The sequence below is a fragment of the Emys orbicularis genome, chromosome 1 (assembly GCF_028017835.1).
Source record: "Emys orbicularis isolate rEmyOrb1 chromosome 1, rEmyOrb1.hap1, whole genome shotgun sequence".
NCBI classification, from domain to species: domain Eukaryota; kingdom Metazoa; phylum Chordata; order Testudines; family Emydidae; genus Emys; species Emys orbicularis.
The window spans coordinates 51,834,623-51,862,122 of record NC_088683.1 but is presented as its reverse complement, the minus strand read 5'-3'; the positions used below and the strand labels follow the sequence as shown (position 1 = coordinate 51,862,122).

At 38.2% G+C, this 27,500-nt stretch overlaps 1 protein-coding gene across 21 annotated transcripts in view; it reads left to right on the top strand.

Annotated features, from left to right (window-relative positions):
* Positions 1–27,500, top strand: part of FOXP2 (forkhead box P2) — a 242,446-nt gene that overhangs the window by 210,227 nt on the left and 4,719 nt on the right. For 20 of the 21 annotated variants that reach the window (XM_065407900.1, XM_065407882.1, XM_065407858.1 and 17 more), the window contains 2 exons: positions 1,313–1,382; positions 2,200–2,363. In XM_065407900.1, coding sequence (XP_065263972.1) covers positions 1,313–1,382; positions 2,200–2,363 — 234 coding nt within the window. Of the gene's footprint in view, positions 1–1,268; positions 1,383–2,199; positions 2,364–27,500 lie in introns of all 21 variants that reach the window. The other variant, XM_065407867.1, reaches the window with a different exon arrangement.

The window sequence follows — 27,500 nt, the reverse complement described above, 5'->3', positions numbered from 1 at the left end:
GTAGCCCAAGTGAATCCTGTTTGTACTACAACCTGACAAAGTGATCTGTTATATGGAGAATATGTAGCAAGTTAGTAGCTATGCTGATACTCTTTCATCAATGAGCTACATTTATTTCATTTCTTAATTGATATTTTCCTCATATTCTTTACCTTCCTGAGTATCCCACAAAGTTTACTGCTATCATAGTTGTGTTTCTAAGTATATTTTTCCATATGTTTATCATTTTAATTTCATCAATCATAAGTCCTTCTACCATATATTAAAAAATAGTAATACGTACATATGTTGCCCATGTGTTAGCGCTTTATACGAGCTTAATTTTACTGTAAACCTTTGACCAAAGTAGGGAGTCGTTTAAAGTCATTTTGGCATACAGGTATCATACCCTACCCTAGTGACCTCAAAAATACCTTCTTGCTGAGGGTAGTATTCATGAGAAGCCTTCACAGAAGGACCTTTTGCGTGCATATTGCCCTACTTTCAGATTAATCCCATGTCAGTATGACTGGAGCTGTAGATGCTTTTTATTCCTTTTAGAGTGCATAATTAGTTTTGATAAAACCATTCAGAATGCCAAAGGTGTATAGAGAAAAGCTAAACATTTTTTCTTTGCAGGAAAGCATTACATTTTAACCACACATCTGTTTGTAAACAGCCACCAAACTGACCTCAGCAAGCCGGTGGCAGTTTATCCTCGACCTTTAAATTTATTGGAAATAGAACTCTAGACATCATAGCATATAATATTTCTAGAGTATTTAAGTATATGCTAGGTATATATTCTAGAAATAAGTCAATCCATTATGATGTTGTTTATTCATTTTTAATTCATAGTGTTCTGAAAACAAATAGTTAATTTATTATTCTCTGGCATCCTAAAGTAATTTTATGTAATAATTTTTAAAAAGTAATATCGTGTCAGTGTTGTAAACTTTTTTGGCTCCCTGAAAGTGTAAAACTCAAATAATTGTCGAAAGCCAGGTGTAGTTGAGGCCAGACTATGCAAACTTCACTAGCCACCTATGCCAGAGTATCTCAGTCCAGATCAGAATAAACCCTCATGTTTCACTACTGGCCTTCTCTCTTGAGCAGAGTTCCATGTGGGTCAAATTATAGTGAATAGTTTGGGTTTGTGATATAAATAAATCACTGTGGTCTAATAGACTGAATCCCCCCCCCACACACACACCTCATTTCATTTGTCATTTTGAAACCCTGCTCTTCTGAGCTGAAAATCCAATGCATTAACCCACTGAGCCACCCAGCATCCCTGCCTTTCTTTAAACTTTGAAAAATCATTTATTTTCAGAAGCCCAACATTAGTGAAAAACATACCCACCAGCTTAGGCTACGGAGCAGCTCTTAATGCAAGCTTGCAGGTAAAAATCCTAAATTATTCTTTCCTTTCACGTATTCATTATGTTCTTATGTGGGACATACTTTCTTTGCTGTTATATTAGGAGTAGAACTATCCGCATTTATGTTTATATGGGCATTGTGGTCATTCTTAATAGTTGGGTGTATCATCCAAGTAAGTTGTATTACCTAGCACTGCAAGAAGTACTGTTCTAATTCATGCTACTTTTGATGTGAAGAAGCAAGAAGGACACCCTGTGGCAAAATCTGGAACACTCAGTTTTGCTGCAAATGTTAGATTGATAGAAGCTTTTGCAAAAGCATGTGGATATGCATTAATATTTATCCAAGCTGTCATAAATGATTTCACATCATAGTGTTGGGGAACATGGTGCTCATGGCAAAAACTTTAAAATTTAATTATAATATATAATTTTTATGCATAAGAGGCAAATGTCAGGACTTTTTTATTTTGAGTTAAGTTCTGGTCATTTTTAGAAGTATAGCAGCTGCCTACATTACAAAGGAACCGTGCATCGTGTGGAAGAGTACAAGGGTTAGTGTAATTCAAAGTTAGAAATAGTTTGAAGACAGAATGCACTGTGCATGCCATAGCATATCTGATAGTTCAACACATTTAACACAAATAGTAAACCGGTAATGTAGATACCATTGTAACCAACGTGTGAAAATAATTGTGAACGGTACAAAAACTTCTGATCATTGTTTGCACTGTACAAAATGCAGCTCTGTGTGCATTTGTGTACACGTGTATATACATATGAAAACTGTTTTGTAGATAAATGGGCTAAGAATTCTATATCTTATTTATTTTGCTAGGCTGCACTGGCAGAGAGTAGTTTACCTTTGCTTAGTAACCCAGGATTGATAAATAACGCATCCAGTGGCTTACTGCAGGCAGTCCATGAAGATCTCAATGGTTCACTGGATCACATTGACAGTAATGGAAATAGCAGTCCGGGCTGCTCTCCTCAGCCTCACATGTAAGTGAGTGGTTAGCAGAGTTTTTAGAAAAAAAATTATGCATTTCTTTGAAACTCCAAGTTACTGAAAAAGCACTTTGAAGCACAGGTAAGTAAAAGCTAAAACTGTACACTTGAAAACTAAACATTAAAATGGCTCCTGAGACTCATTTGTTCATAGGAAGCCTATTTGCTGTATAGGTGCCATGTATACATGTATAGGGCCCCTCTGTATAAATATTATTCAGTACCATTTTTTCCTCACTACCAAGCATATAATATTGGATTCTATGGGAAGCTGTATCTGTATGTGTGTGGTCATTGTCACAGTTCTGGCTCTAAGGTACAGTAAGAATCTTCATGTTGGAATTAGTTGTAATTTTCACTACAAGTCTCTAAACCATTTATGAACTGTAGTGGAGATATTGCCCATTTATATAAACCGTAAAATGCAAAGTTTAACTGTTACCTACAGTTTACATAGAAGCTAGTAAAGTGCAACTTTTTGCCTGTCTTATAAATCAGTGTAATTACATATTCAACTTTAATTACTGGTGCGTCTGTATTGGCAAGGTTTATATGTTATATTTTATGCAAGACTACGATTCCTATTAATATTTAGCAGCTAACTATATCATTAATTACTCTAAAATCTTTCCCCTACCATCTTTTTAATGGAGCTGAGAGAGTGGAAGTATTAAAAATTGATGTATTGTGGATTTCAGAAATGAGTATGAAGCTTTAGAAATGCCTGGCCTTAATCAGTGGTGTCAAATGTAGCAATTTTTGTTTACTAAATAGTAAAACATGTACCTTGAAGGTATGGTTTCCCAGGTTATTTATATAATAATTAGGAATATGATATCTAAATAGACTTAGATTTAAATTCACCATAGGATGATTTTTTTAAATGTATACTGGAATATGTACAGTTATGTTCTCAGTTCTTCTTGTATTTAAAATAGCTGACCTGATTTGCCTTTTTTCATTGCTTTCTCTTTCACATTTTTATGTTTGTTTTAATCTCTAATATAGTGCTGTTTAGCTATATTAGTAATTTAGACTAAGCTCTGTTTTTCTTCTACTATATTATTTGACCTTTAACAGATTAAAGATTTGCTGGGGTGGGGTTGTTTGGTTTTGTTTTGATAGATATATAGATATAGATATCTACATATAATCATGTAGAAATGTTTATTTACTATGTATCTAATTACTTTGTTACACATTTACTGCATCACCTTTGAGAGGGGAAAAAAACACTGTGAACGTTAATGTGTTTTATCAGGTTCCAAACCAATACTGTTTCAAAATGGATAAATTTGTCTTTTAGAAGTGTCTTTAAATGTATTAAATAATACAAAAGAAGTAATAAAACTAAAAGAAGAAGAATGTGAATATATGCTCTTGAGAGTAACACTACTCTAAAACAAGTAAAGTGAGCAATCAGACAAAAGTTTTTATATCCCATGCTTTATGCTATCAACCATGCAGTAGGTAGCTTGAGGCCTTTTACTTTTAGCAGTTCTCCTGAGTATGCTAATGCTCTCTTCTTGTATAAAATGCCAAGACAATAAAACTTTAAAGAGCAAACAAGAGTTAGATCATGTGTGTTAAAAACAGCTATTTTACAGAAGAGAATGACACTTGCTATTAGAGTTGGTTTGTAACCGTTTGGCAGATGTTGCGTACAGTCTGCATGTATCTGTGCATATCTATGGTTGTATGGATATGAGTGTTTTGTATAGACATGGTCATGGCAAAAATAATGCATACTGTAGCTACAGTTTGAAGCAAAAAAAGTCAAAAAAGAAACAATTTTTTTGAGTTATTAATTGCTCAAAATGCATTAATTTTTTCAAATAGAGATAAGAGGATCAAATCTTGAGTTCTGAAGAATTTGGTTGCATCAGGACTATCCACAGTGACTCTTTTGAAAGTCTGCGTCTGCCTATTGTTCAGGGCATGCAGGTGAATGAACAGATACAGGGATGGATTTAAGCAACAGGTCCCAACTTTAGTAATTTAATACTGGGGAGGAGTGCTATATGCCCACCCCTACCCATATACAAGGCATTTAACTGGGTCCAGTTTTACAGGGCTCCCACCATTTAACCAATAACCAGTCCATATAACCAGTCCACACAGACTTCAGGTCTCCCTTTCTCCTTTAGGAACAAGGGTCTACCAGCAAAATCCCAGGTGCCATGTACTTCTGGGAGCTGGTCGTTTAGTCTTTATCCACATTGAACACTGGCTACTGGGGGCACCAGCAATTAGCATTGTCGCACCTGCAACTCCACGTGTCTCCTTTCTTCTGGCGTCACTGGACAAAGTTATTTGGCAGCAGTTAATGGGACTAATGAGATACTCAAAAAGCCCAGGAAGAATTTAAATAGACAAGGGGGAGGAGAGAAAAAGAGCCAGTCAGCCCAGCTGGTCCTTCCAGCCCATCCAATGGGAGGCGGGCCCACCTTTGGAGAAGGGACCTTCTTCTGCCTTACCAAGCACATGCTCTTGCCCATCTCTCCCCCCCCACACACACACACACCTTCCAGGCACTGTCTTTCATCCCTGCTGATCCAATTAACAATGCTTCCTGTTGATGCAGCGTGGGCAGGCATTAGTTAAGAGAATCAGGGGACAGAGAGTGGGGAGGACAAGACATCCAGGAGAGACAAGAAAGAATTAAGAGATTGAAAGAAGAGAAGGAGAGGAAACTAAAGGAAATTTAAAAACTCACACTTCATACGCAGCTTATTTGATACAGCTTGCTAGTGTTTTAATTGGAAAATGCTGGATACTAGAGAAAATAGAAATTGCTATCTTACTGCCAAGAGTATCCAATTATTTGCAACTATAAATATGTTTGTGTTATATCCTGTAGTTGTATCAAATAAATATACTATAGTTGAGCTCTTTGTTTTTGTAGATTCATATTAATTGTTTTAATAGCCCAAATTAACCATCTTATAAACACAATAAAACAGTGCCAGGTGTGTGTTCATCAGCCAATATTTGCGTGCTTTGGGTATGCATATATTGGCAAACAAATGCACTCTTTGCAGTTTGTAATTACTTATGTGCGCAGTATTAGGGAACGGAGAAATTATTCAGATCTTTTGATCTGAACTTGCTCCTTCAACTTTGATTTTGAGTAGATCCCAAACTAGAAGGTCACACTTTCCAATTTTGCCTTAGAGAATAAGACGATATAATTTCGGTATTTGCAGAATTCCTTATGCTTCCTAAGCATAGAGAATATCTGAAACATGGCAAATTCTGAGGTAAGGATGTTTAGTTACCTGAGCTAACTGAAATGTTTTGATACATGACCATCATAGTTTCTCATTGTGGTCCAGTAAAAGATTATGTAAATCCCTTGAAAGCAGCTGATCTGATCTGCAAGATTTCCACTAGTTGGGACCAATATCTCCTGACAACAGCTTACCAGATTTCAACAGCATTGGATCCAATCTCTAGAACAATTTAGCTTCAAACCCAATCTCCAATGGACTACATGTGAACAGTGCCACCTTACCATAAATCTTTTATATACTATAAAATATTTTGATAATACTCAGTGTGGATATCTGTGTGCTGTTTTAGCATTCCAAACACCTCTAATGCGTTCAATAATTACTTTTTTATCTAAATCAATATGCCAAAGGATTGTTTCTTCCTTCTCTTCCCAAATGTGAAATTACTCTGGTTGTAGGCCGATGATGAACAAGTGTCAGATTTGCAGGGATGCAAGGTAACAGACTTTACATTTTTGACATTTTTACGTATTAAAAAGCCGACACTGACTCAGGACTGAATTCTGCTTGTCTTGGGCCTTGAGCTAGCTTAATTTGTGGGTGAGGAGGGGGGAAGAGTAAATATTTCTGTGGCTGATTTATTTAGAAAAGAATTACACCTTTTTGGAATTGCTCAACAGTTTGAATTTTAGATTAAGGCCTGGAGGATGTGGATTAGAGGGCAGAGAGCACATGAGGTGGTCAAGGGTTTTTGATAGATATATGTATCATGTAGCTCTATCGTTTATCACATAGATATAAAAGCATCCATGAGTTGTATGTATTTGTTGGATGTACTGTTTATGATACTTACTGATATCCTGTGTTCAGGAATATCTGCTGTGGTAGTGTATGTATTTTATGTGTTTGTAGAAAAATATGTTTTATAATATTTATTCAAGGAGAAAAGCATAGAAGTGGGAAAAAATGGGCAGAGGAAGTTACCACTTTTTTTAACAGGAGCTAAACTAATAGGTAGTTATGTGTATAACAATTACATATAAAGTAAGTACCCCTAAAGTTTTTGAAAGCCTCTGTAAATGGACCAATATATTGATATAAAGAACACCAGCTTTGCTATTATTCTGAGTCTGTATTGATTTTTAAATACAAAAAAACTGCCATAACTCTGCAATGTTTTCTTATCATGGTTAAAGAAAATTCACATTTGTAAACATATTGCCATTGCCACTGTGGGAGGACAGATAAACTCAACAGACCAGTCTACTTAGTTAGAAGAGGTATTTAGCCACAACTTTATTAAACACAATTTAAAAAACAATTGTTGGCATATGACACATGATCACTATACTGCATAGCAGAAAAGACTGAGGGTCCAACCCTAACCCCCTTGAAGTCACTGGCAAAATTCCCATTGAATTCCGTGGGTGACGATTTCACTCTGTGGCCCTGATCCCACATGGGTGGACAGCTGTGCCCACCCAGATCACCACCGGCTTCAATGGAATCCACTCATCAGGGCCTCAGAACTACAGCTGTGTGAAATGTTTCACACAAATATTCACTTTTCTGAAGTCTGTTCCTGATTCTCGCTAATATAAGTGTGAAGAGATTCAGACCATGTGTGTATATATGCTAAGGTGCAATAAAACCCCAAAATAACTGGAATTAAAACTAGTTGGATTTCAGGGAATCTGTTATCTTTAAAACTTTTTATAATATGTGAGGCAAGTAGTAACAATGGACAGGACATGCAATAACCAGGCACTGTAGCTACTTTTCATGCCTCAGGTGGATTATGAAGCATGAAGAAGTCATGTACCTAGCCACCACAGCAATGTTTTCATATTAGTAAAGCAGATTTTTGTGCAAATATAATTTTATTGGTATTATTTTCCTCCAGCATTTATGATTTGCCAGAAGATAAAGTAACATGGATCATTTTGAATCAACTAACACACAGACTAGACAACAAAATAATGTAATACATACATGTTTAATTCTTTTCATTATTTAATTGTTTGCAGATTTAGTATTGTCAACCCCACACTTCCAAAAATTAATGAGATTATCTTAATACTCATCCGATTCTTTTATTTGTCTTTGGTTTTTGAGCCTTTAGGGTTATACTTGAGTCTCAGTTCCAAGCTTTTCTTATTTTTAATGAATGTTGAGATTCTCATGAAAAAAACAGACTCAGGAGTTGGCGCTTTTTAGACAAATGCCACTTATTGCAAGAGCTATGGTGAAATTGTGAGAGCTGACAGCACAGCATATTCTGTATTCCCTCTGATCTCAATATTAGTGTGGAAACATTTGTACCTTCGTTTGCTCTTAGAAGGTGAGGTCTAATACATCATTGTCAGAGCCCTCAAGATCCTCAATTTCCACCTAACTTGACACTACATCCTTTATAACATGGCCAACATCCTCCTATTTAAATTTGGATGGGCTTGAAAGTCCCTTTGGAGCCAGTGAACACAGCTCCTTAATTGATCAGAGGGATCTTTATTGAACCAACTTCATGCTCTTACTGCCTCTACCTCCATGAGAGTTAGTGTTGCCTGTTTAATAGTGCCTAGCAAGGAGCATGAGAATGCAGTTGGAAATCGAACTCAGGTCTCTGCCTGTTCTTGTGTCTTTCCATTGGGTTGGTTGGCCACACCTCTGTGACTTTATGTATCCGTATACTGGCATGGTTCACTGTGAGTTAATGGCCTTGGTTACACTCGGGACTGCACAGCGCTGCCGCGACAGCGCTGTGAAGCGCGAGTGTAGTCGCGCCGCCAGCGCTGCGAGAGAGCTCTCGCAGCGCTGTATGTACTCCACCTCTCCGAGGGGAGTAGCTTGCAGCGCTGCGAGGGAGTGTGCAGCGCTGCAGGCTCCGATTACACTGGCGCTGTACAGCGCTGTACTCGCTGCGCTCGGGGGGGGGGGGGCGTTTTCACACCCCTGAGTGAAGCAAGTTGCAGCGCTGTACAGCGCCAGTGTAGCCAAGGCCAATGCCAGAAAACTTTGTATATCTGTTGGCCATGTGTACTTATGTTGGCCAATGACATTGAATATCAAATGACATTCCATTTAACTGTGTAGATTTGAGAGCAGAAGGAAAATATCAAGTTGTAAAGTTGTCCATAGCAGTTTTAGAAAAACAAATTAGTTACCAGGTTTCTATGAAAAATTGAAAGACTGAAGAAAAAAAATGCAGTCCTGAATAGGGGATAATGAGCGGTTATGCCATTCCTACAGTTCCCACTGCTGCCAGTTGAGTAAGGCGGAAAGTTGACAAATGAGGAAGGGGAAGTAAGTATCCTACTATTTGGGGTTTTGTGGGAGGGAGTTGTCATCACTTCCTCTCCCACCCTTCCATTAAAGCATGATGAGAGTGTAAATTCTAATGACGATAACAATCCCATTGAATTAACAGTCTGAATTCACTTATGAAAATAGTCTACTTCTTAAGAGCAAATCCAGACTCTTGGAGCTAATGGGCTTAATATCAGTAGGATTTTCTAGCATTTGAATCACTCATTGATCTTAAAATAGCAAGTAGAAAACAAAAGTTAGGTGTTCTTTAAAAGTGTATTCATATAGGCAGTCCAGTACACTATCATTCCCATTTAACGTTATTCTAGTACCTATTTCATTTTAAGATTTAAATTATTTGCACACACTTGCATACACCCAAATCATTTTATATCTCTTTTCTGGGAAGGTTATGTTTGGATCCTGTGAGGAAAGAGGAAGAAAATTTGCTGTAATGGAAGAGAATAAGGATTGAAGCTGAGTTAAATTAGAAATATGAGTATTCCCCAATACAGTAAGCTTTCTGCCTCCTCCAGTTCTGCCCTATGAAAGAAGAGGAGTTTCAGCTATGCACGGTTTCAGTCAACCTTTCCCCTTTGTATTCTACCATCAATTCTCACCCTACCCCTTTTACTTTTCCCACTTTTAGCCAGAATGGATCTTTTCTTTTTGCAGTTCCATCTGCATAATCCTCAAAGTTTTAGTTTTTCAAACTTTTTTTTAACCTTTAAATTTTATTCCCAGAGGCAAATGTGATTATTCTTCTCTAAGATCATTTCACTTTTGAGGTGCTTCAGTTTGAAAGCATTCCATTGTTAGGTCGTTCCCATATCTGATTATTCCAGTCCCCTACTGTTATGCTTTCACACCACTTACAGTAGGTTACCTATCATTCCAGTTTCAATCACTTTCATTCCCTTGTTTCTTTAACTTCATAATATTCCAATCCCCCGTCTTTCCATTTTTTTTTATCATTACATTGTCCCATCTGATGATCCATTTCCATTTACTTTGGAGGCTTGCTCTGTTTCAGGAGACCTCTCTGATGCAAGTCTCTCATTCACTGTATGAAACTTGATATAGAATATAAGGAAATAAACTATGGAAATGCTTCAATTAATAGAGATATGTCAAGCTTTATTAAATAGGTGAGAAACATGTAATTGAGCCGATGAAGGTATAGGCAGTGCAGATCTCAGATCCTACTCATCAGAACTGTTTCGCCTAATAACATAATATATTAATGCCTGTTGAAAATTTCATTTCATATTCTTATCCATTAGCCTAGTAAAGGGTTGGAAAATAATGGGCAAATACACTTTATGACAATAGACTATTGTATTTTTTTCCCTTTATAGTTGATCTTAGTTTGAAATTGAAAGAGTACCGCCTAAAGAATTCATAGAATCTTAAAGTTTGTGGTTGACCTTTTATCTCATCATATTCAAATACAGGATCTGTCTGTGAGCATTTGAAATTGTAGTGGTTCTGTCTCCCACTGCCAAGCATTTGAAAGTGTCAGGCAAATCGAGTGAGTGCAATGTTCCATCTTACTGTGTTCATACCATTTAAGTCTACTACTTTTGCTGATGTTTTGGATCACGTTACAATAAGCTATCTTTGGAGCAGTCACTTTGCCTTCGTAAAGTTTGTGCAGTGTGTAACACGTGAACACCACTGGAAACAGTAAATGATAATCAAATTTTGATTATTAAAATATTTCTCTGCTCTACCTTGATATTGTTAATTACCTGTAATGTTTCCCTATAATTTTATATTCTTCTACTTACCATTTTTATATTGTTTTACTTTATATTTCATTTCACCCTCTCACATGCTACTACCCTGCTCATCAATTTTCTGATCTTTCTAGACTCATGCTCTTGTACTTTACAATTATTCCAGCCCTTTGACTTTCTTATTTAGTTGTTTAAATTGTATATGTCTTACCCAGGATCAGCAGTTGCTATTTCTTTTTTACATTACTCCAGCCCCAGTTGTTGCACATATACAATTCATTCTGCTTTCTCTTGACTAAAAGATCACTCCAGAAATATAGTCGCTTCAGCTGCCTTAAACAGAAGAGTGTCAGATCCCCATAGCATGCTGTTGTGGAAATGTGTAGGAAACTGTGGGGGTTTTTGCAGGGTCTTTAGGTCTTTTCAGCGAAATAGATGCTTTGCTGAAAACTTTTTGCCACTTCTGCTGTGAATTCTCAGCATTTGGGCAAGGTTTTCATGTTTTTCACTAAATGGTTCTATATAGGAATGTGCTATCTTTTAAGTTTACTATGTATAGTATATGCTTAACATATATATGTCTAAATATGCACATACAGACTCCTCTGCAGTGCAGTTTTATCATTTTTCATAAATTTAGAACATGGGAGTTGCCTATCTTTTACAAGAGCTCTACAACTCAAGCAGTAATTTTGCTAGTAAGGATGCTTTACTCACAATACTAAGACTGCATAAACAATTTTGGTTCCATCAACCTTTGATGTTGGGCTTTATTGTTGGAGTAACTTTAATGTTATAGGCCCATATTCTTAAAAGTGGCTACTCTTTTTCTAGGTGCAATACTGTGAGTGCAAAAATTTGCCTCTGCATTTTTATTCCATCACTGAATTGCAGATCCAAGTATTTATGTTACACAGCTCACTACATGTTTGTGCACATGTAAGCCATCTCACTGGTAGGTTGTTGGCCATCTAATTGCTAATATTTATACTAACAGTTAATACGGGTGCACATTTTCACCCCCCAACACAGACTGAGGTCCAGCTGAAAATCTAGGCCGTCGTACATTAGAAGGATAAATATATTGTTTCAATTTTTAGCACATGTCAAACTCTAGGCACTTCACGAATTATAAAAAGCTGTAAACTTTCATGCACAATTTTAATTCTTTAATAAGTTTATAGAACAACCTAGTCTCGATATGCAATCCCATACATGCAGAGCATATTAAAGTAATCCAATCTCAAATTGACAAAAGCATGGATAACTGTTGTCAAGTCTGTATCCAAAAGGAGAATTTACAACCTTACTTCAAGGTGAAGATGGAAAAAAGTGCTCTTGGCTTCCAGGAGCATCCCATGATTTAAAGCAACATGTGGATTACAAATATGTAATGCAAATGCCTGGTGTGCTCCCTCAGTTTGGGCTGCAAAGACAATATACTTCAGCTTTTTTGACTGCTTCCACCAATCAACATTATTAAACTCTTTGTTGTTTTGTACCAAAGACAGTAGCCTTTGTCCAGCTCCACACATAGGCACTGGGTCACTCATTCCACTATGCCAGACCAGTACAGATTTGATGGAGAGTTAGAGCCCATGTTTTATATATAGTATCACATGTCCTCTCACGTACCTGTCCAGCAGTCTCAAATACACTTTGAACAGAAGGAGTAACAGAATAGATCCCATCAATTCCCTATATGAGAGAACACTCAAGGTAGAAGAGCAATTGCCCAAAATTACCCTTTGGGATATTTCAAAAACAAAAGTCTTTCTCTCGGGAAATAGGAACATTCCCAAACTCGGTTCTTCTCAAATTCTTCTCTCTCCATATTTTTCATTATATTCCATTATATCTTCACACTCTGTAACTTTGGCATCTTCAGACACCTCTGCTGAAATCCTTGCTCATGCTTTTTTTTGGGTCCTATTTACTATTGCAACTGCGTTATCTATGTCCTTCTCAAATGCCTGTTCTCTGTGATGTGTTTAGCATGTGCAGAACTTTTCCCAAATCATGTGGTCATCACCTCATCCACAAGTAACTTGACTGTCTCTCCATTTTAGGATCCAGTATCGATTTAAGCTCATTTGACTCTGTATGGACCTGCTGTGCCCTATTCCAGGGACATTATCTCTGTGTACTTCCATTCTTTTCTCTGATCACCTAACCCCAGTGTCTTGATGCATCCACACAATCTTGCTACCACTGATATCAGAGGCTTCTCCTCTGCAGATCTCTTGTCTAAAACAGCCTATCGGCCTATGCCTCATAGAATAACCTCACCATACATTAAGTGGTGGTAGCCATTGTTTGGCTTGTAGGAGAAGGTGTGTGGCCCCTTTAAGGGTTAGCTAGCCAGAGGGTTACTTGTTGCAGCTGCTTCAGACCAGGTCATAGTGTGTATGCTCACCCATCCCTCTCAGGTGACAGGAAGAGAGAGGTGACTACCAGGTTTTGCCATGATCAGCTGTGAGCATTATGCTCGTCATTCTTTTCTGGAACTGGGAAGATTTTTTTCCCCTCACCACCAGATTGGCCAAGATGAGGCCGGGGGGCGGGGGCGAGAGGGGCTTCACTTTCCCCACCACGAGTTGGGGGCTTAGTTGAGGTGAACATGAAACGGGTTAAGCTATGTATATAAGAGTGGGACAGGAATATGTCAATGATTATGGAATTACCTGCACTGTACACTTTTATCTGCCTGACATTTAGAAATAAAGTTAAACCCCATCCAGGGCCGGTGCATCCATTAGGCAAACTAGGCAGCCGCCTAGGGCGCCCAGATTTGAGGGCGCCAAAAAGCGGTGCCCAAAATGTCTGGGATGCTCACCCGGCGCCGGCTAAATGTCTAACCTTCTTCCCGCCGCTGTGCGAGGGGGCGCTGCGGCTTTGATCAGCTCCAGCCGGCCGGTGAGTGCTGGGGGGTGGTTCCCTCCTGCCCCCCAAGCCAGCCCCGACCCCCCAGAGGCCTGCACGCCCATGGAAGCCTGCCCCCTCCCCCCCCCCCCCCCCACGAAAGAACAAAAAGTCACTCCCTGCCTCAGCGAAAATGAAAAATTAAATAATTATTTTATTATTTAACTCTGAAAAACATCCTGGGGTGCAGAGTGCAGCTTGTATGAAAGACAGTGTATATAAAAGTTGTATTTTATTTATGCCACTGCCTGTAAACAAAAGCAACAAACATATTTAGAATAGTAATCAAGTTGTTTATTGAGGTTCTTGACACACTTACCTGTGCTTGTTGGACTGGCCCTTTTGGTTACTTTATTTGCAGTAAAATGGGTTACTGATAACAAAGAAATATATTGAAACAAGAACCCATGATAATATTTAGGTAATGTCCTGTTATTACATTTGTACATTTATTAATACAGCCCAAATCTTCAAAGGGGTGGACACAGTTTTGTGCCAGAGTATTTGAGTTGCAATAAATACAATTTAGAATGTACATTTTGTTTTTTCAAACTCAGGCAGATATTTACAAACCATAATGCTATAATGTACAGTGTATTGTACAGTAATGTTTCATTCAAGATATAATCCAGGTACTGATCCCTCTATTAAACTTGAACTGCTCTAAGATCAATGACTTGCACCTCACCAAATCCAAAGGCCTCTCCTCCTCTTTGCTCTCTCTCTATTCTTTTCATTACAGTTGATCCTTGCTTTTTGTAAACAACTTCTCTTTCCTGTGCTTGGGAGATTTTGTTTTTTTCCCTCCAGTCTCTCTCAAGTGAGAGTTCTCCCTTCACACACTCTTTGTTGGGCTCCTCAGGGCTGTGTCCTAGATCCCATTGCTTTAAGCTTAAGCTGCTATCCCTAAACTTCAAGGCTCTGCGCAACTGCTTCCACACTTATCTCTAATTTTATGCCCTGCTACTCCCCGCCTACTCCTTTTCTTCTGCCCAAACACTGTGTCCAACCACTCTCTGAATTTGTTTCTCCACTCTGTCTTCACCCCTTCTTCCTTGTGGCCCTGTATGCTTAAACAGGTTTTGCGTGCCAAGTGACGACCTTCCTTGTTCAGATCACTTCTCAAAACTCACTTCTTCTGCTAGGCCTGAAGTCCTTCGTATCTACAGCTACATAAACATATTTTAAAAGTCTCTAACATGAAATCCAGTTTGCCAACAGCTTCTAGTCCCTGCTCACAATAAGTAACTGTGCTACCAGTTATGCTATTTTCCTCCTCTTGTTATTGTTGTTAATAATATTATTAAACATATTATAGCTAAGCAATAGGCAAGAACAGAAGCAGAGATCTGTGTTTGATACACAGAGTGGATGGCAGACGCAAAGCATGTAGGACAGAGTGTCCAACATAACTTATTTTGAAATTTTCCATATTGGGATTTGCTGGAACTCAGGAGCTAAAGGGTCAAATTCTGGATTCTGTTGCGGCCTATTTATACTGCCCCATGGTGTGAAGGAGCAATATTGTTGGTGGAGTCCCCCTGGGCATTAGGGGGTTCCCTGATGAGTATCTCAGGGGATGGCGGGGCAAAGCCAGAGTATGCTCGGCTCTGGCTACTCTTGGCTGCCAGAACAATTCCGAAGGGATGATTGTATGTTAGAGCCTCCCTGAGCCTAGTTTAGCTTACGTGAATTGTGGGCAGGCCACATGATGGCCTCAAAATACAGGGCTACACACAGGTGCTGGGAGTAACAGAACATCTGGCCTACGGTGTCTAGTCTACAAACCTAAATAGCATGTAGCTATTTAGTCAATGCTCTTTTAAGATAGGTAAAATAAGAGATGAGCATTGATATCCCTTACAAATTTTTACTCTAGTGTAGTGACAGATCACATTCTTAGAATTCATGTACGCTTTTTAATTCTACTAAGTTATTTGCCTCAATAATATATTGTGGCAGTGAGCTCCACAGGTTACAGATGAATTTTTAAAGTTCTCTTTTACATTGGGTGTGTACCTTTGTATTATGAGAAGGAATTAATAGTGAGGTGATTGTAGTGACAGAGGGATCATGCAAAATGCTGTATTAAATTGGATGTCTTTATATTGTGAGAAAGGATAAATAAGTTTGTTCATTTGACTTTTTCTGCACGTTGCTTTATTTTACATTACTCTGTCATGCCGCCTCTTATTTGTCTCCTCTCTCAGGCCCTGCTCTTCTGCCATTGACTTCAGTTGCAGCAAGATTAACCCCAAACAAAGTAGCACTGGTGTATTTAATATTTCCCCATATGGATGTATTTACCGTGTCCTTAATCATTTTTGTTATCTCTTTCTAGTTTCTGCTATATAACTTTTAAAATGGGTTAACCACAGCTGAAGAGAGTAGTCAAGATGATGGCATACCATCAATTTATGTACAAGCAATGTAATATTTTCAGTCTTATATCCCTTTCTTAACTCTAACATGATGTGTTTTTTATTTTTAATCTCTACTGCATCTCAAGCAGAGATTTTCACTGAGGTGTCCACAATAATACATACATCTCTTTTCTGGAATGGTTGCATTAAATAGTAAACCTATCAACATATATAAATAAATATAATTTTTTCTTTCATTTATTTACATTAAATTTCATCTGCCATTATGTTGTGAAATACCTAGCTCTATTAGGTTTTTCTAAAGTTCTTCACAATCCTGTATAAATTAGACTGTAAATAAACATCAGTTATCTGCTAGTGTTGTTACCTCTCTATTTACTTCTTTACCCCATTAATAAGTATATTCTAAGCACCAATTACATACAGATCCTTAAGGTAGCCTCACTGTTTAACCTCGTTCCATGCTGAGAAATTACCATTTTATTCCTGGTCCTTGTTTCTATCACTTAACTGTTTTCATCAGTGACATAACTTTATTTCTTACCCTAGAACTCCTTAGTTTACTTAAAGTTCCTCCTCAGCAGCTATTATCAAAGGCTTATTGAAGGTCTAAATAAATATTTACCGGTTCTCCTTTACCCACCTTTTTGTTTGCTCGCTTAAATAATTCTAATGGGAGAAACAGAATTATTCTTTAAAGAAACAATTCTAGTCTGTCCCTGTCATATCCTGCTCATCTAGATGTTGTATAGTTATTATTTCAAATATTTTATTTGGTAGCAATATAAAACTTACTGACCTGTAGTTTCCAGAATTACCCATAGAGCATTTTTAAAGGAATATAAAACATTAAAAAAATGAAAAAAAATATCTGGATTTGCTATCTACCCCAACCTCCTCGCTTTCTTTCATGAAGTCTATTGTAATTAAGTTAGTTTAGTTTCTGTACAATATCCTTATCCTCCTTGGTTGCTCTCTTTATTCCCAGGTACTCTAGCAAACCATTAACTCTCTTGTAGGTTTCCTGGCCTGAAGTCAAAAGGGGTTTTGCCACTGACTTCAGTGGAGCCAGGATTCCACTCTTAAGAATTTATCTTCATTTCTTTGATTTTCTTTTCTTCAGATCTCCCCTGAACCCTCCTAGTTTCCATCTACATTTTATTGTGGTAGCCCACAGTCTCCTTTTTCACCATTCCATTTTATTAAGATCTCTTGTTCCAGAAAAAGAAAGGACTTCTCCAAGACTTGGAATCTTTTAATATGACCATTTAATATTTCAGGTCACTTGTTCAGCCTGTTAAATTAGTTAGACTGTAAGTATGGAAGCTTTTTATCTACATAACACAAATTGGAAAATATGTTCTCTGTCATGGCAGGAATATTTGGGAATGCCTGTTATCCAGTGGGTTTGTAAGTAATTTTGTAAAGGTTTAGCCTCTAGAAGCACAATATCTGAATATTCCCTGCTATCTATTGAACAGTAATTTATTTTCCTAAAGATATAGAGGATAAAGATAAAATTGTAATTCCTTTCTATTTCTTTCTCTTGGGATTTCTAGTATTAAGCTGCCTTCTTGGTCATCTTTTGCTCCATTTGGGCACCCTTTATATTGCTTGTGTCATATTTATTTCATTAAAATGATATTCTACATTGTGGTCACTTCAGCTTAAATGTTCAGTGAATGGCAAGCACTGTCTATCAATATCCACCCTCTCCCCCCACCACCCAACAGATACATTAGCACACATACTAGCTTTTCCTGCCTGCAGTCATGCTAGAATTTCACATCTAGCTAGTTGCTCCGGGGTCTGGGCTTTAACCTAATCCTTCCATTTGCCAAATCTAGATGCAAAACTACCTTGTAGCAAAGTAGTGGCACTCTTCTGTTTAGCCACAGTGACATTCGGTATTAGAACACTGCATAAGGCCGCTGAAATTTTGCTGATTTTCTGTGGTATATGCTGCTCATTCATTCTTCCCAGGATATAAGGGAGGTAGGAGTGGCTCTCTGGAAACAGAGTAACTAGACATGTTCTGAAGTGAAACCCTAGAGCCAGGCAAGCTCAAGGAGGAAGACTTGAATTTTACATTGTGTTATTGTTTTTGAGTTACCAATAAAGCCAAATTCCAGGAATGATGAAAGTTTGGATACTAACTCAGGGTCTGGATGCTCTGTGGATAATAGAGAGGGACTCAATCCATTCACCTATTTTTTTATGGCGGTTAGCTGGCGAGAAGCCTTATGTAAATGACCAGTCATTTTTGATTGATAATGGTGGGCTTTCTAATTCTTTCCAGAGGGGTCTATTTGACTTTTTTTGGTCACAACTAATTTTAAAAGTAGTGACGACTAGAAACTTCCAGTTTGGTTTGAAGAGCGCTGGCTTTGCAGTTTTCAAGATTGGAGATACAAAATTTGGAAGATACTGTGAAGGTTGGTGAAATATGAATATCAGAATGATCGTTTGGGCCTTGGTGGATATTAAAAATTAACCAAATGTCTGGTAGAGACTTAATTTTCTATGTAAAAAGGAAAGCAAGTCTCTAATCCTGTTGTTGTGTGCAAAGATAGTCATCAAAATATATAAACTCATCCCTCGCCCACTGTTCTCCTGCTTGACAAACCACAAACAACAGATAGCGATCCTATCTCAATTATCTGCTAGTAGCAGTCAGTATCTTCTCCTACCTTTTCTCCTCAGCCTGCTTCCACTCCCTAATGTGGCACTAAAGGGGACAGGCATCATTGGAATCATCATTCCATGTGCACTCCCCTCAAATATCTGCTCTTCACTTCGGGCGCTGTGCCAGCAGGAGAAACTATTACCTCTCCCTCAAGCCCTGCACCAATGCCACTCCCCCCTTGTATAATTGAATGGGTGGGGGTGGGGGGTGAAATGTCACTGAAAGGAATTTCTGAATGCCCAGGAGACTTCAGGGAATTCCTCCAAACCACGCTTGGGGGAAGGAGAGATTGCTCTTGCTCATTTCATCCCAGAACAATGGGGATTCTTCAGAAAAAGCAGTATGGGAAGCCCACTGAGAAAAGCCTCCATTAAGGACCCATGCTTCTCCAATGGTGGCATCTTCAACCTTTATCCCACAGGAGAATGTGATGATATAATTCAGATCCTTGCATAGTGGAGGCAGGTAGTGAGCGGTAAAATCTTCACACATACTTCACCTCACTCTGTGTGAGGGGAAGCCAGTGGCTACAGAATCTTCATCCCTTTCCTGCATGAGGCAGGTAACAAAATTTTTACATGGCAGCATTTTCCTTAGCAGTAATGGTACTTTGATCTGTCTATGGGTGGGGGGAGAGGAGCAGGGGAGGGGATTCATGCTGTTCAAGGAAAAAAGGAGATTTGTAGATTCTGTGAGCTTCCCAAATGCCATTACAAAACTATTAATTTTTTGCTCACATAATATTTAGCATGCTTCCTTCCCTTCCCCCACATATGGACAAACACCACAATAACCACATACACACAACCATCCTGTGCCTCATAATAAGAAAAATTAATAAATTACTATACCTTTTCATACAAAGTTGATAAACCATCCAGGGACAATATAAAGTATTTAGGAGGCATGGATGCATAGGAGACCCAGGCTTTGTCTCCATAGGCTCACTAAGGCATGCATACTTCTTACATTCTAAACCTGAACCAGTTGGATAGAAAGATTATTATAAAATATATAGGGTCGCTTTGTGGACCTGGAGCTGATCCTGGCAAGTTGAAGGCCTAAGAAATCCATGTAGTTTTGAAGAAATGCTGGTGCAGGTCTAGCATGAAAGAGACAGAAATATGCTAATAAACACATCTGTAATCTAGGTTGTATACTTGGTGGGAAATAAACGACTCCCTAGAAGAATCTAAGGAGATTCTCAGGCACAAAAAGCTTAGTTAAACTGAAGGGAAGGCTGTACTACTTTATGTGTCAATAGATTAAAAGGATGACATCTTATTAAAATATTTGAGGTAAACAAACAAATTATTGGAAAGTCAAGACTTTTTTGGTTAAGGTAAAAATGAAAATAGTCAACAAACAACAAAGTGTGGAAATACAGAGTTAAGGAACTCTATGCTGTCTTGTCAATTGAGAGTAAATTGGAGGATAGTCCCAAATGTTCAAGATAGTAAATATGCAGTGGTGGGTGTTACAATGCAGAAATACATCTATTATGATACAGTTCATTGGAAGTATGTGGCTCATATGATTGTGTAGAAGATGTAAGGTACAGGCATAAGGCTGGCTCATAATTTTGGGTCACACTGGCTCATAATTTTGGGTGGGGGCAGGGTTAAGGTTGTTTAGGGGTTCTTCATGCTACATATCCTCTAACTTGTTTCTGCAGTATTACTTTAACAGAAAATATCCTCTTAAAACTTTGGCTTTATTTCAAAAAGTTTCCCTATTAAACTATGCATATCTACAACTTGGCCTCCAGTTTAACCCAGATTTTCATGTGGAGTTATAGTCTTGTGAGAGAGAGTGTGTATAGGAGAAGTATATGATAATGGAGACTTTGTGCCTGATTTCAATTTCATTTTCATTTTTTGTTACTGACAGATGAATCCAGTGGCTCTTATTTTATGTTTTTGTATTCTCGTATTTAGTTCTCTAATACTATTGTGATTTGGCTGTGTAGCTCCAGCAACATTAGCAGTTGGCACATATGCTATAATATTTTAGGCATATTCTGGAAACATGTCCTCAACCATTTTTATTTGAACTGCATTTGAAATATTTTAATTAGACTACACAAAGCACTACAGCCAAGGCTATAGAGGGTATGTCAGGCCTTCCAGACCCAGCAGGTTCCAGCTGGAGTACCAGGCCCAGCAACTTTCTTTGCCTTCCTCCACATGGGGGAAAACAGCATTTGGGAGAAGCTTGTAGGAGCTAGATTCTGGAAACCTCTAGACCCTTTCCCCAAAAGCAGTCAGCTAAAGCCACAAGAGCATCACAGGGCTCAAATCCTAACTGGGTGTGGTTGTCCTTAAATGTAATCAGGTGTTTTGGATGGCATGAATCTCCACCTGGATCATTATTAGTCTCTTTTCTGGTGAGAGACAAGATGGGTGAGGTAATATATTTTATTGGACCAACTTTTGTTGGTGAGAGACAAACTTTCAAGCTACACAGAGCTCTTCCTCAGGTCTTTTCTGGTGAACAGACAAGAGAGAATTTGAGAGAGGGGCTAGTTCTTGTTAATTTAGCTTGTGCCCAAATGACAAATACTCCTGTCCTTCCTCCAAGAAGCTGCAGAGATGAATGGAATCTCCTTGAAATGACTCAGGTTTTTCTCTCAGCTCTTATCTGCAGAATCCCACAAAGTTGATACTATTCTTCCTCATTTTATTTGACTTATAGTATGAAGCCACTGGGAGAATTGGTGAGCCAGCAGTACACAAATGATGCCCAATTCTACATCTCATTTATATCAAATGATAAACAGTACCATCTCCCAGTTCTCTGAATGCCTTGTTGAAGTCAGCTTTTGGATGAAGAGCAACTGGCTAAATCTGAACCCAAGCAAGATTGAGGTGATGCTGGTAAGAAGGACTTGCCCCTACTAGAACATCCCCCGCCATCCAGGTCATCTGCATTCAGATTAAATCTAAACTTTTGGAGTAGTCAGATGCCTAAATATCCAAGGTGATAAAAAAATGGTGACCTCCAAACTTGATTATTGCAACTTAGATCTAGGAATAGTAACACACACGTGCACACACATACACACAAATCTTCAGCTTGTATGAAATGATGCAGGACATCTGCTTGGCTACACAAGTCCCTGTGAACACATCATCCCAGTGCTCCATTCTCTGCATTGCTGCTGACCATTGAATACAGGGACAAATTCAAGGTCTTCGTTCCCGTATTCTGTGGTCTCCATGCACTTGGCCTACTGGGAGACTGCTTGCCACTCCGTGACATCCCACAACACTTTCTACAATATTGTTCCGCCAGACCAATGAAGCGTTTGGGCGCAGGCGGGAGAACTTTCACAGGAACCAGACCTAAACTATGGAGCTTATTCCACTGAGAATTATAGAAAGGCTATAGCACTCACTACTTCCAGAATTAAATGCAAAGCAAATGATTTCTTCTGCAAGCTGGGAAGGAAGAAGAAGACAGAAATGGTTGTTGTTAATTCAATTTTTTGATACTTAGGAAGTGCTCAGTTACTACAATGGTTTGGGATATATTAATACATAGCTAGAGTGTTAGAAAAGGGCTCTGACTTACTCTTTTTTTCAAAGCAAGTAATATTTTCTATTTATAGCCTGGAGTGAGCACTTCAGTTTCCATTAACATGATCTGCACCTAGTTTACTGTAACTACTTGTTCTTTATTGGCCTGCTTCTCCACGTGCTATTGTGCTGAATGGAGTATCCCCTTACATTAAAACTGATTTGACTTGAAACCTCCGTAGAAAACATGCTATCCATAATTGAGAATATTGGATCAAGTATCTTTTCTCTTCGTTAACACCATCTTCAACTACATTTAATTAAGAATTCATGTACACGGTTATAGAATCTGGTTGTTTTCTTGTCAGCAACAGCGCACATGTACTAGTGTTTAAAAGTTGAATGGACCGTATGTTCTGATGCCACTGCTTTTCATTATTGTATCAGACATTTGAACAGGTGTTACCAAGGCAGGACCAGTCTAATCTTCGACAAACCTCGAGGGACAGGTTCAGTTCGCACACAAAATATAAATTTGGTTGGTCTCTGAACTTTAAGAAGCTACTTCATATGATCCCTTACCTAAATAGTCACCTAACACACACACACACACACACACACACACACACACACACACACACACACACACACACACACACACACACACACACACACACACACCAGCCCCTCAGCTGCCAGTTCTTCCCTCTTCCATATGCCCTCAACAATCTTCAAGCATCCTTTGCAGGTGTTGGCTACCACTACTGGTCTGCTGGGCCCTAGTTATTACTGCAGTGTAATATAATGAATCATGGTAATTCCTCAATGTCCTGTCCCCCAGGATGTGATAAATATTAGAGACTCTAAGAGTTGAAAGTTGTAGCACCCTATGATGCACAAGAAGGGGTGCACTGATCCACAAGAGGAGGTGCACTTTTCAGTATATCTGAAGGCATATAGAGAAGAGAGTTTAAGGTCTCTGTAGTGGTTCCATACAGGGAAGTGGGAGACCGAGGTTGGTCAAAGAGATGGAGGAAGCTCTGTATTCTGAGAATTATGAGAGAAAGATGGCAGTGTGCTGAGATAAGCAGGTTACTAGTTCAAGCCATTGGAATGACTCTTCTCAACAAAAATGAATCTTCTAAAAAGCTTGGGTTCTGAGAAAAGATTGAGATTCAAGTCAATTTTGCTGTTCTAACAGTGGATTCATCCATTTCTAGGCAGACGACCTGTGGGAATAGCTGATATTTATCTGTTCACTTATTTATATCTTTAAAACAATAATAATAATCTCACTTGAAATAAGTTCTTGGTGAAATAACATGCAGCCAGGTGTAAGAAATCAATAAACTATGAAATGTTGTTAGGCCTGGTTTCAGTAACACGGTTATTAATGGCATGATAGGAGTCTTTGACGTGCTGTGGGATCAAAGCCTTCTTCAGAGTTCATATTTCAACAATCTGGTAACAATTTGTGTGAATACACTTTCCATTGTGAATACTTTCACAGCATGTTCCTATTCTGTACCACAGTGGCTATATATGCTGTGAACAAAATAATATGTTTTCATACCAGATTCAGAATACAAAATAACATTATACTTTTTGCTTCATGCAATAAGCATTTATTTTGGATCTGTAATGTTTGCAATGAAAACCCTCAAGATAAATAACTATAGGGCAATCAGTAGCTGATGTTCAAATCTTAGTAAATTGGTAAATTTTGTTTTGGATTTTAATGGTGAGAAAAATTTGTGAATTCAGTTTGTAGGAAAGGTGTTAGATTAATAGCACTGTGGATTGCTATTGTCTGTTCAGTCTCAAAAATGATAAAACACAGGTATGGAAATGTATGTTTTGCAGCACACACACACACACACACACACACGCATCAGCATGCTTCAGCCCAGACCCTAGAGGACATCTTCTAGGGTTGAGAGGGGAGTTAGTCTCCATGACTTATGCATTTCTTGTTCTTTCTGCTTTGACTGCCAGCAAGGGTGTCAATTATGGTAATGGTTGCTATGATCTGTGCTTTTAACTAATGAGAAATAAGCAAAGACCACCAAAACATTTCATACAAGCCACAGAACCATGATCTGGTTATAATAGTTTCATTCACTATTGTTCTGGGCCATTGTATAATTAGCAATTTAAAATGAATGTTTCTATCTCCCATTCTCAATCCATGAGCCATCCATTACCTCATAATGTAGTACATCAGATATTCATGAAATTGTCCAAGCTACAAAAGAACATTTAATAGTATCCAAAAGGTAGAAGAAGAGGAAGAATTATAATATGTTATGAAGTACATGTGCATTTTTAAAGTTCACTTCTGCTTTGTACATTTCTTTTTAGCTGTGCAATGTCTGCATTCCCAACAATGGAGTGCCATAAAGGGCAGCAGGACAGCACCCAGAGAAAGCTGCAAGCTTAGGATGGCATTATATCAGTATTAATAGGTTTTGTTGATTTTTCTAGTATAAACCTCTATTTGTAGGTGTTTATCACTCTGTTCCACTCTGAAACTTGACATGCAGAATACAAAATTAAAAAATTACTATTCGATTCCTGTAACTTAAAAAAAAATACCAAGTCAAAATGATACTTCTTAAAAAGGCACTTAAATCTCTGTGCACATGATGAACCATAATGCTCAAAGGGAAAATAAAACACTCTTATTCAGTCTAGAAACCTGAGATGTAAGTGTCCCATGTGGCAGAAAGCCCACTTCGAAGGTGGTTGTAGTGGCACATGCCACCTGTAATTCTTGCTCCACCAGGCAACATAGATGTTAAATAAGATGCAGCTGGCTTGGTGGGGCATCATCAGGACACCCAAGAGTTTAGTATAAAGCTATGCCCTGCCTTCCTCACAGAAGCTCTATGAATGGCTTCAGGGCAGACATGACTAATTCCATTCTTGCACAGTGATGAATTCCCCCAGACAAGTTGCCCTCCTTGATACAGCAGATGAAAGTTATGCACATACTCTGCCTTTTTGCCTGCATGTGTACAAGAAGTCCATACGGTGTGTTAATACTTTGGTGGTGGTGTTGTAGGTCAATAATGGGTTTTCAAGACAGACAGTAAACGCCCTAAATATGTTTTGGTCTATTCATAGCTCACATCAGACCTTTTCAAATGTTTTTTCTTCAACATCTTTAAAAATGTAGGAATTAAGACCCGAATTCAGTCCCAAATAAAATCAATGGGACTATTCATGTACTAAAAGTTAGGCATGTGCTTAAGTACCTTGATGAATTGGATCCTAAAAGCTATATTTACATAGCATTAACGATGTGATTTAATCCAGAAATCTAAATAAATTAAGAGCTGTGCGGTACTAGCTACTGGGTGCCCCCAATGCCTCTTAAGACTGTGGGAGATGAGTGTGTTCATCGCCTCATAGACATGGTTAGTGCATTGCAAAATCAAGCCCTAAGAGTCCAGGATGGAACTCAGTTCTTAATTCATCATGTTGGACTTAAGTTTTGCAGGGGTTATCAAATGGTATGTGCTGTTGTTATAGTGGTTCTGTATTATTTTGTAACAGTCATAATTAAAAGGTCCCTATCACGTACTGCCATTAATTCCCATTGTAAGTATCAGAAAGTCCTGTGTGATAGCTGTTAGCAAATATTGGCTTTATATGTTGTACTTATGCTGTACTACCTACCCCCCTGTGAGAAACTTTAATAATGATCTCAGATTGACACTGTTTCCTTTTATAAATTATGAATCTTCATAATATTTGGATCAAACTCAACTTTTGTGCTTACAATGCCAACAATAATTTGGTTCATCAAATGTATTTTCTTGTTTAACTTTTTGTGTTTATTTAAATGTATGTACTTCTATTAGTATTTCATTTTTATAGTCTGCCATTAATAGTAATGGAATCTAAAGCTACTCTTCTTTAATTCAAAGGCAAATAGTAAGCATACCACGGTGGCAATATCCAGAATGGACAGCATCAGAATGGTGATTCTTGTAAAACACTGGGTACAATAATTTTGTTTTACCAATTTAATGTTTTACTCAGGCATATTCTATATCTATCTATCTATCTATCTAAATGCAAAAACTATTCCTAATGGGATCTTTTTTTCTTTGCTTTGCAAATAGTTGTGCATATATATGAATTTACCTCTATGTAGGTTCATAAAAACTATTAATAGCACAAAAATTAAAAACTTAGAACCACATCATGACATCAGTTTTCAAACACAACTCCCCCTGGAGAATGTAATTTTCTTCCGACAGTACACTATTTATTCAATATTTTATATTAGTTATGTATTAGAAACTTGTAATTCTTATTAGATCTTATATTACTAATCCAGAAAGCCTGCCGAACAATCAGTGGGGTCACTGGACAATCAAGATGCTTTAGCACAGAAGGAAGACAAGGCCATGGTGGAGAAGCTAAATGAATTCTTTTCATTGGCCTTCACTGCAGAGGTTGTGAGGGATATTCCCACACCTGAGCCATTATTTTGGGGTGACAAATCTGAGGAAGTGATTTGTCCCAGACTGAGGTGTCAGTAGAGGAAATTTTGCAACAAATTAATAAATTAAACTGTAATAAGTCACGAGGACCAGATGATATTTGGGTGACCAGACAGCAAATGTGAAAAATCGGGATGGGGGTGGGGGGTAATAGGAGCCTATATAAGAAAAAGACTCAAAAATCGGGACTGTCCCTATAAAATCGGGACATCTGGTCACCCTAGATGATATTCACCCAAGAGTTCAGAAGGAACTCAAATATGAAATTGTAGAACTACTAACTGCGGTATGTAACCTATCACTTAAATCAGCTTCTGTATCAGATGACTAGAGGATAGCTAATGTGACACCAATTATTAAAAATGGCTCCAGAGGCTATCTTGGCAATTACAGACCAGTAAGCCTTACTTCAGTACCATGCAAATTGGTTGAAATTATAGTAAAGACCAAAATTATCAGACACATAGATGAACACAACTTGTTGGGGGAAGAGTCAACACAGTTTTGTGAAGGGAAATCATGCCTCACCAATCTATTAATATTCTTTGAGGAGGTCAACACACGTGGACAAGGGTGATCCAGTGGAAATAGTGTACTTGGACTTTTTCTGAAAGCCTTTGACAGGGTCCCTCACCCAAGGCTCTTAAGCAAAGTAAGTAATCATAGGATAAGCGGGGAGGTCCTCTCATTTACCAGTAACTAGTTAAGAGATAGGGAACAAAGGATAGGAATAAATGGTCAGTTTTCAGAAAGGAGAGAGATAAATAGCAGGGTCCGCCAGGGATCCGTAGTGGGACTAGTGCTGTTCAACATATTCATAAATGATCTG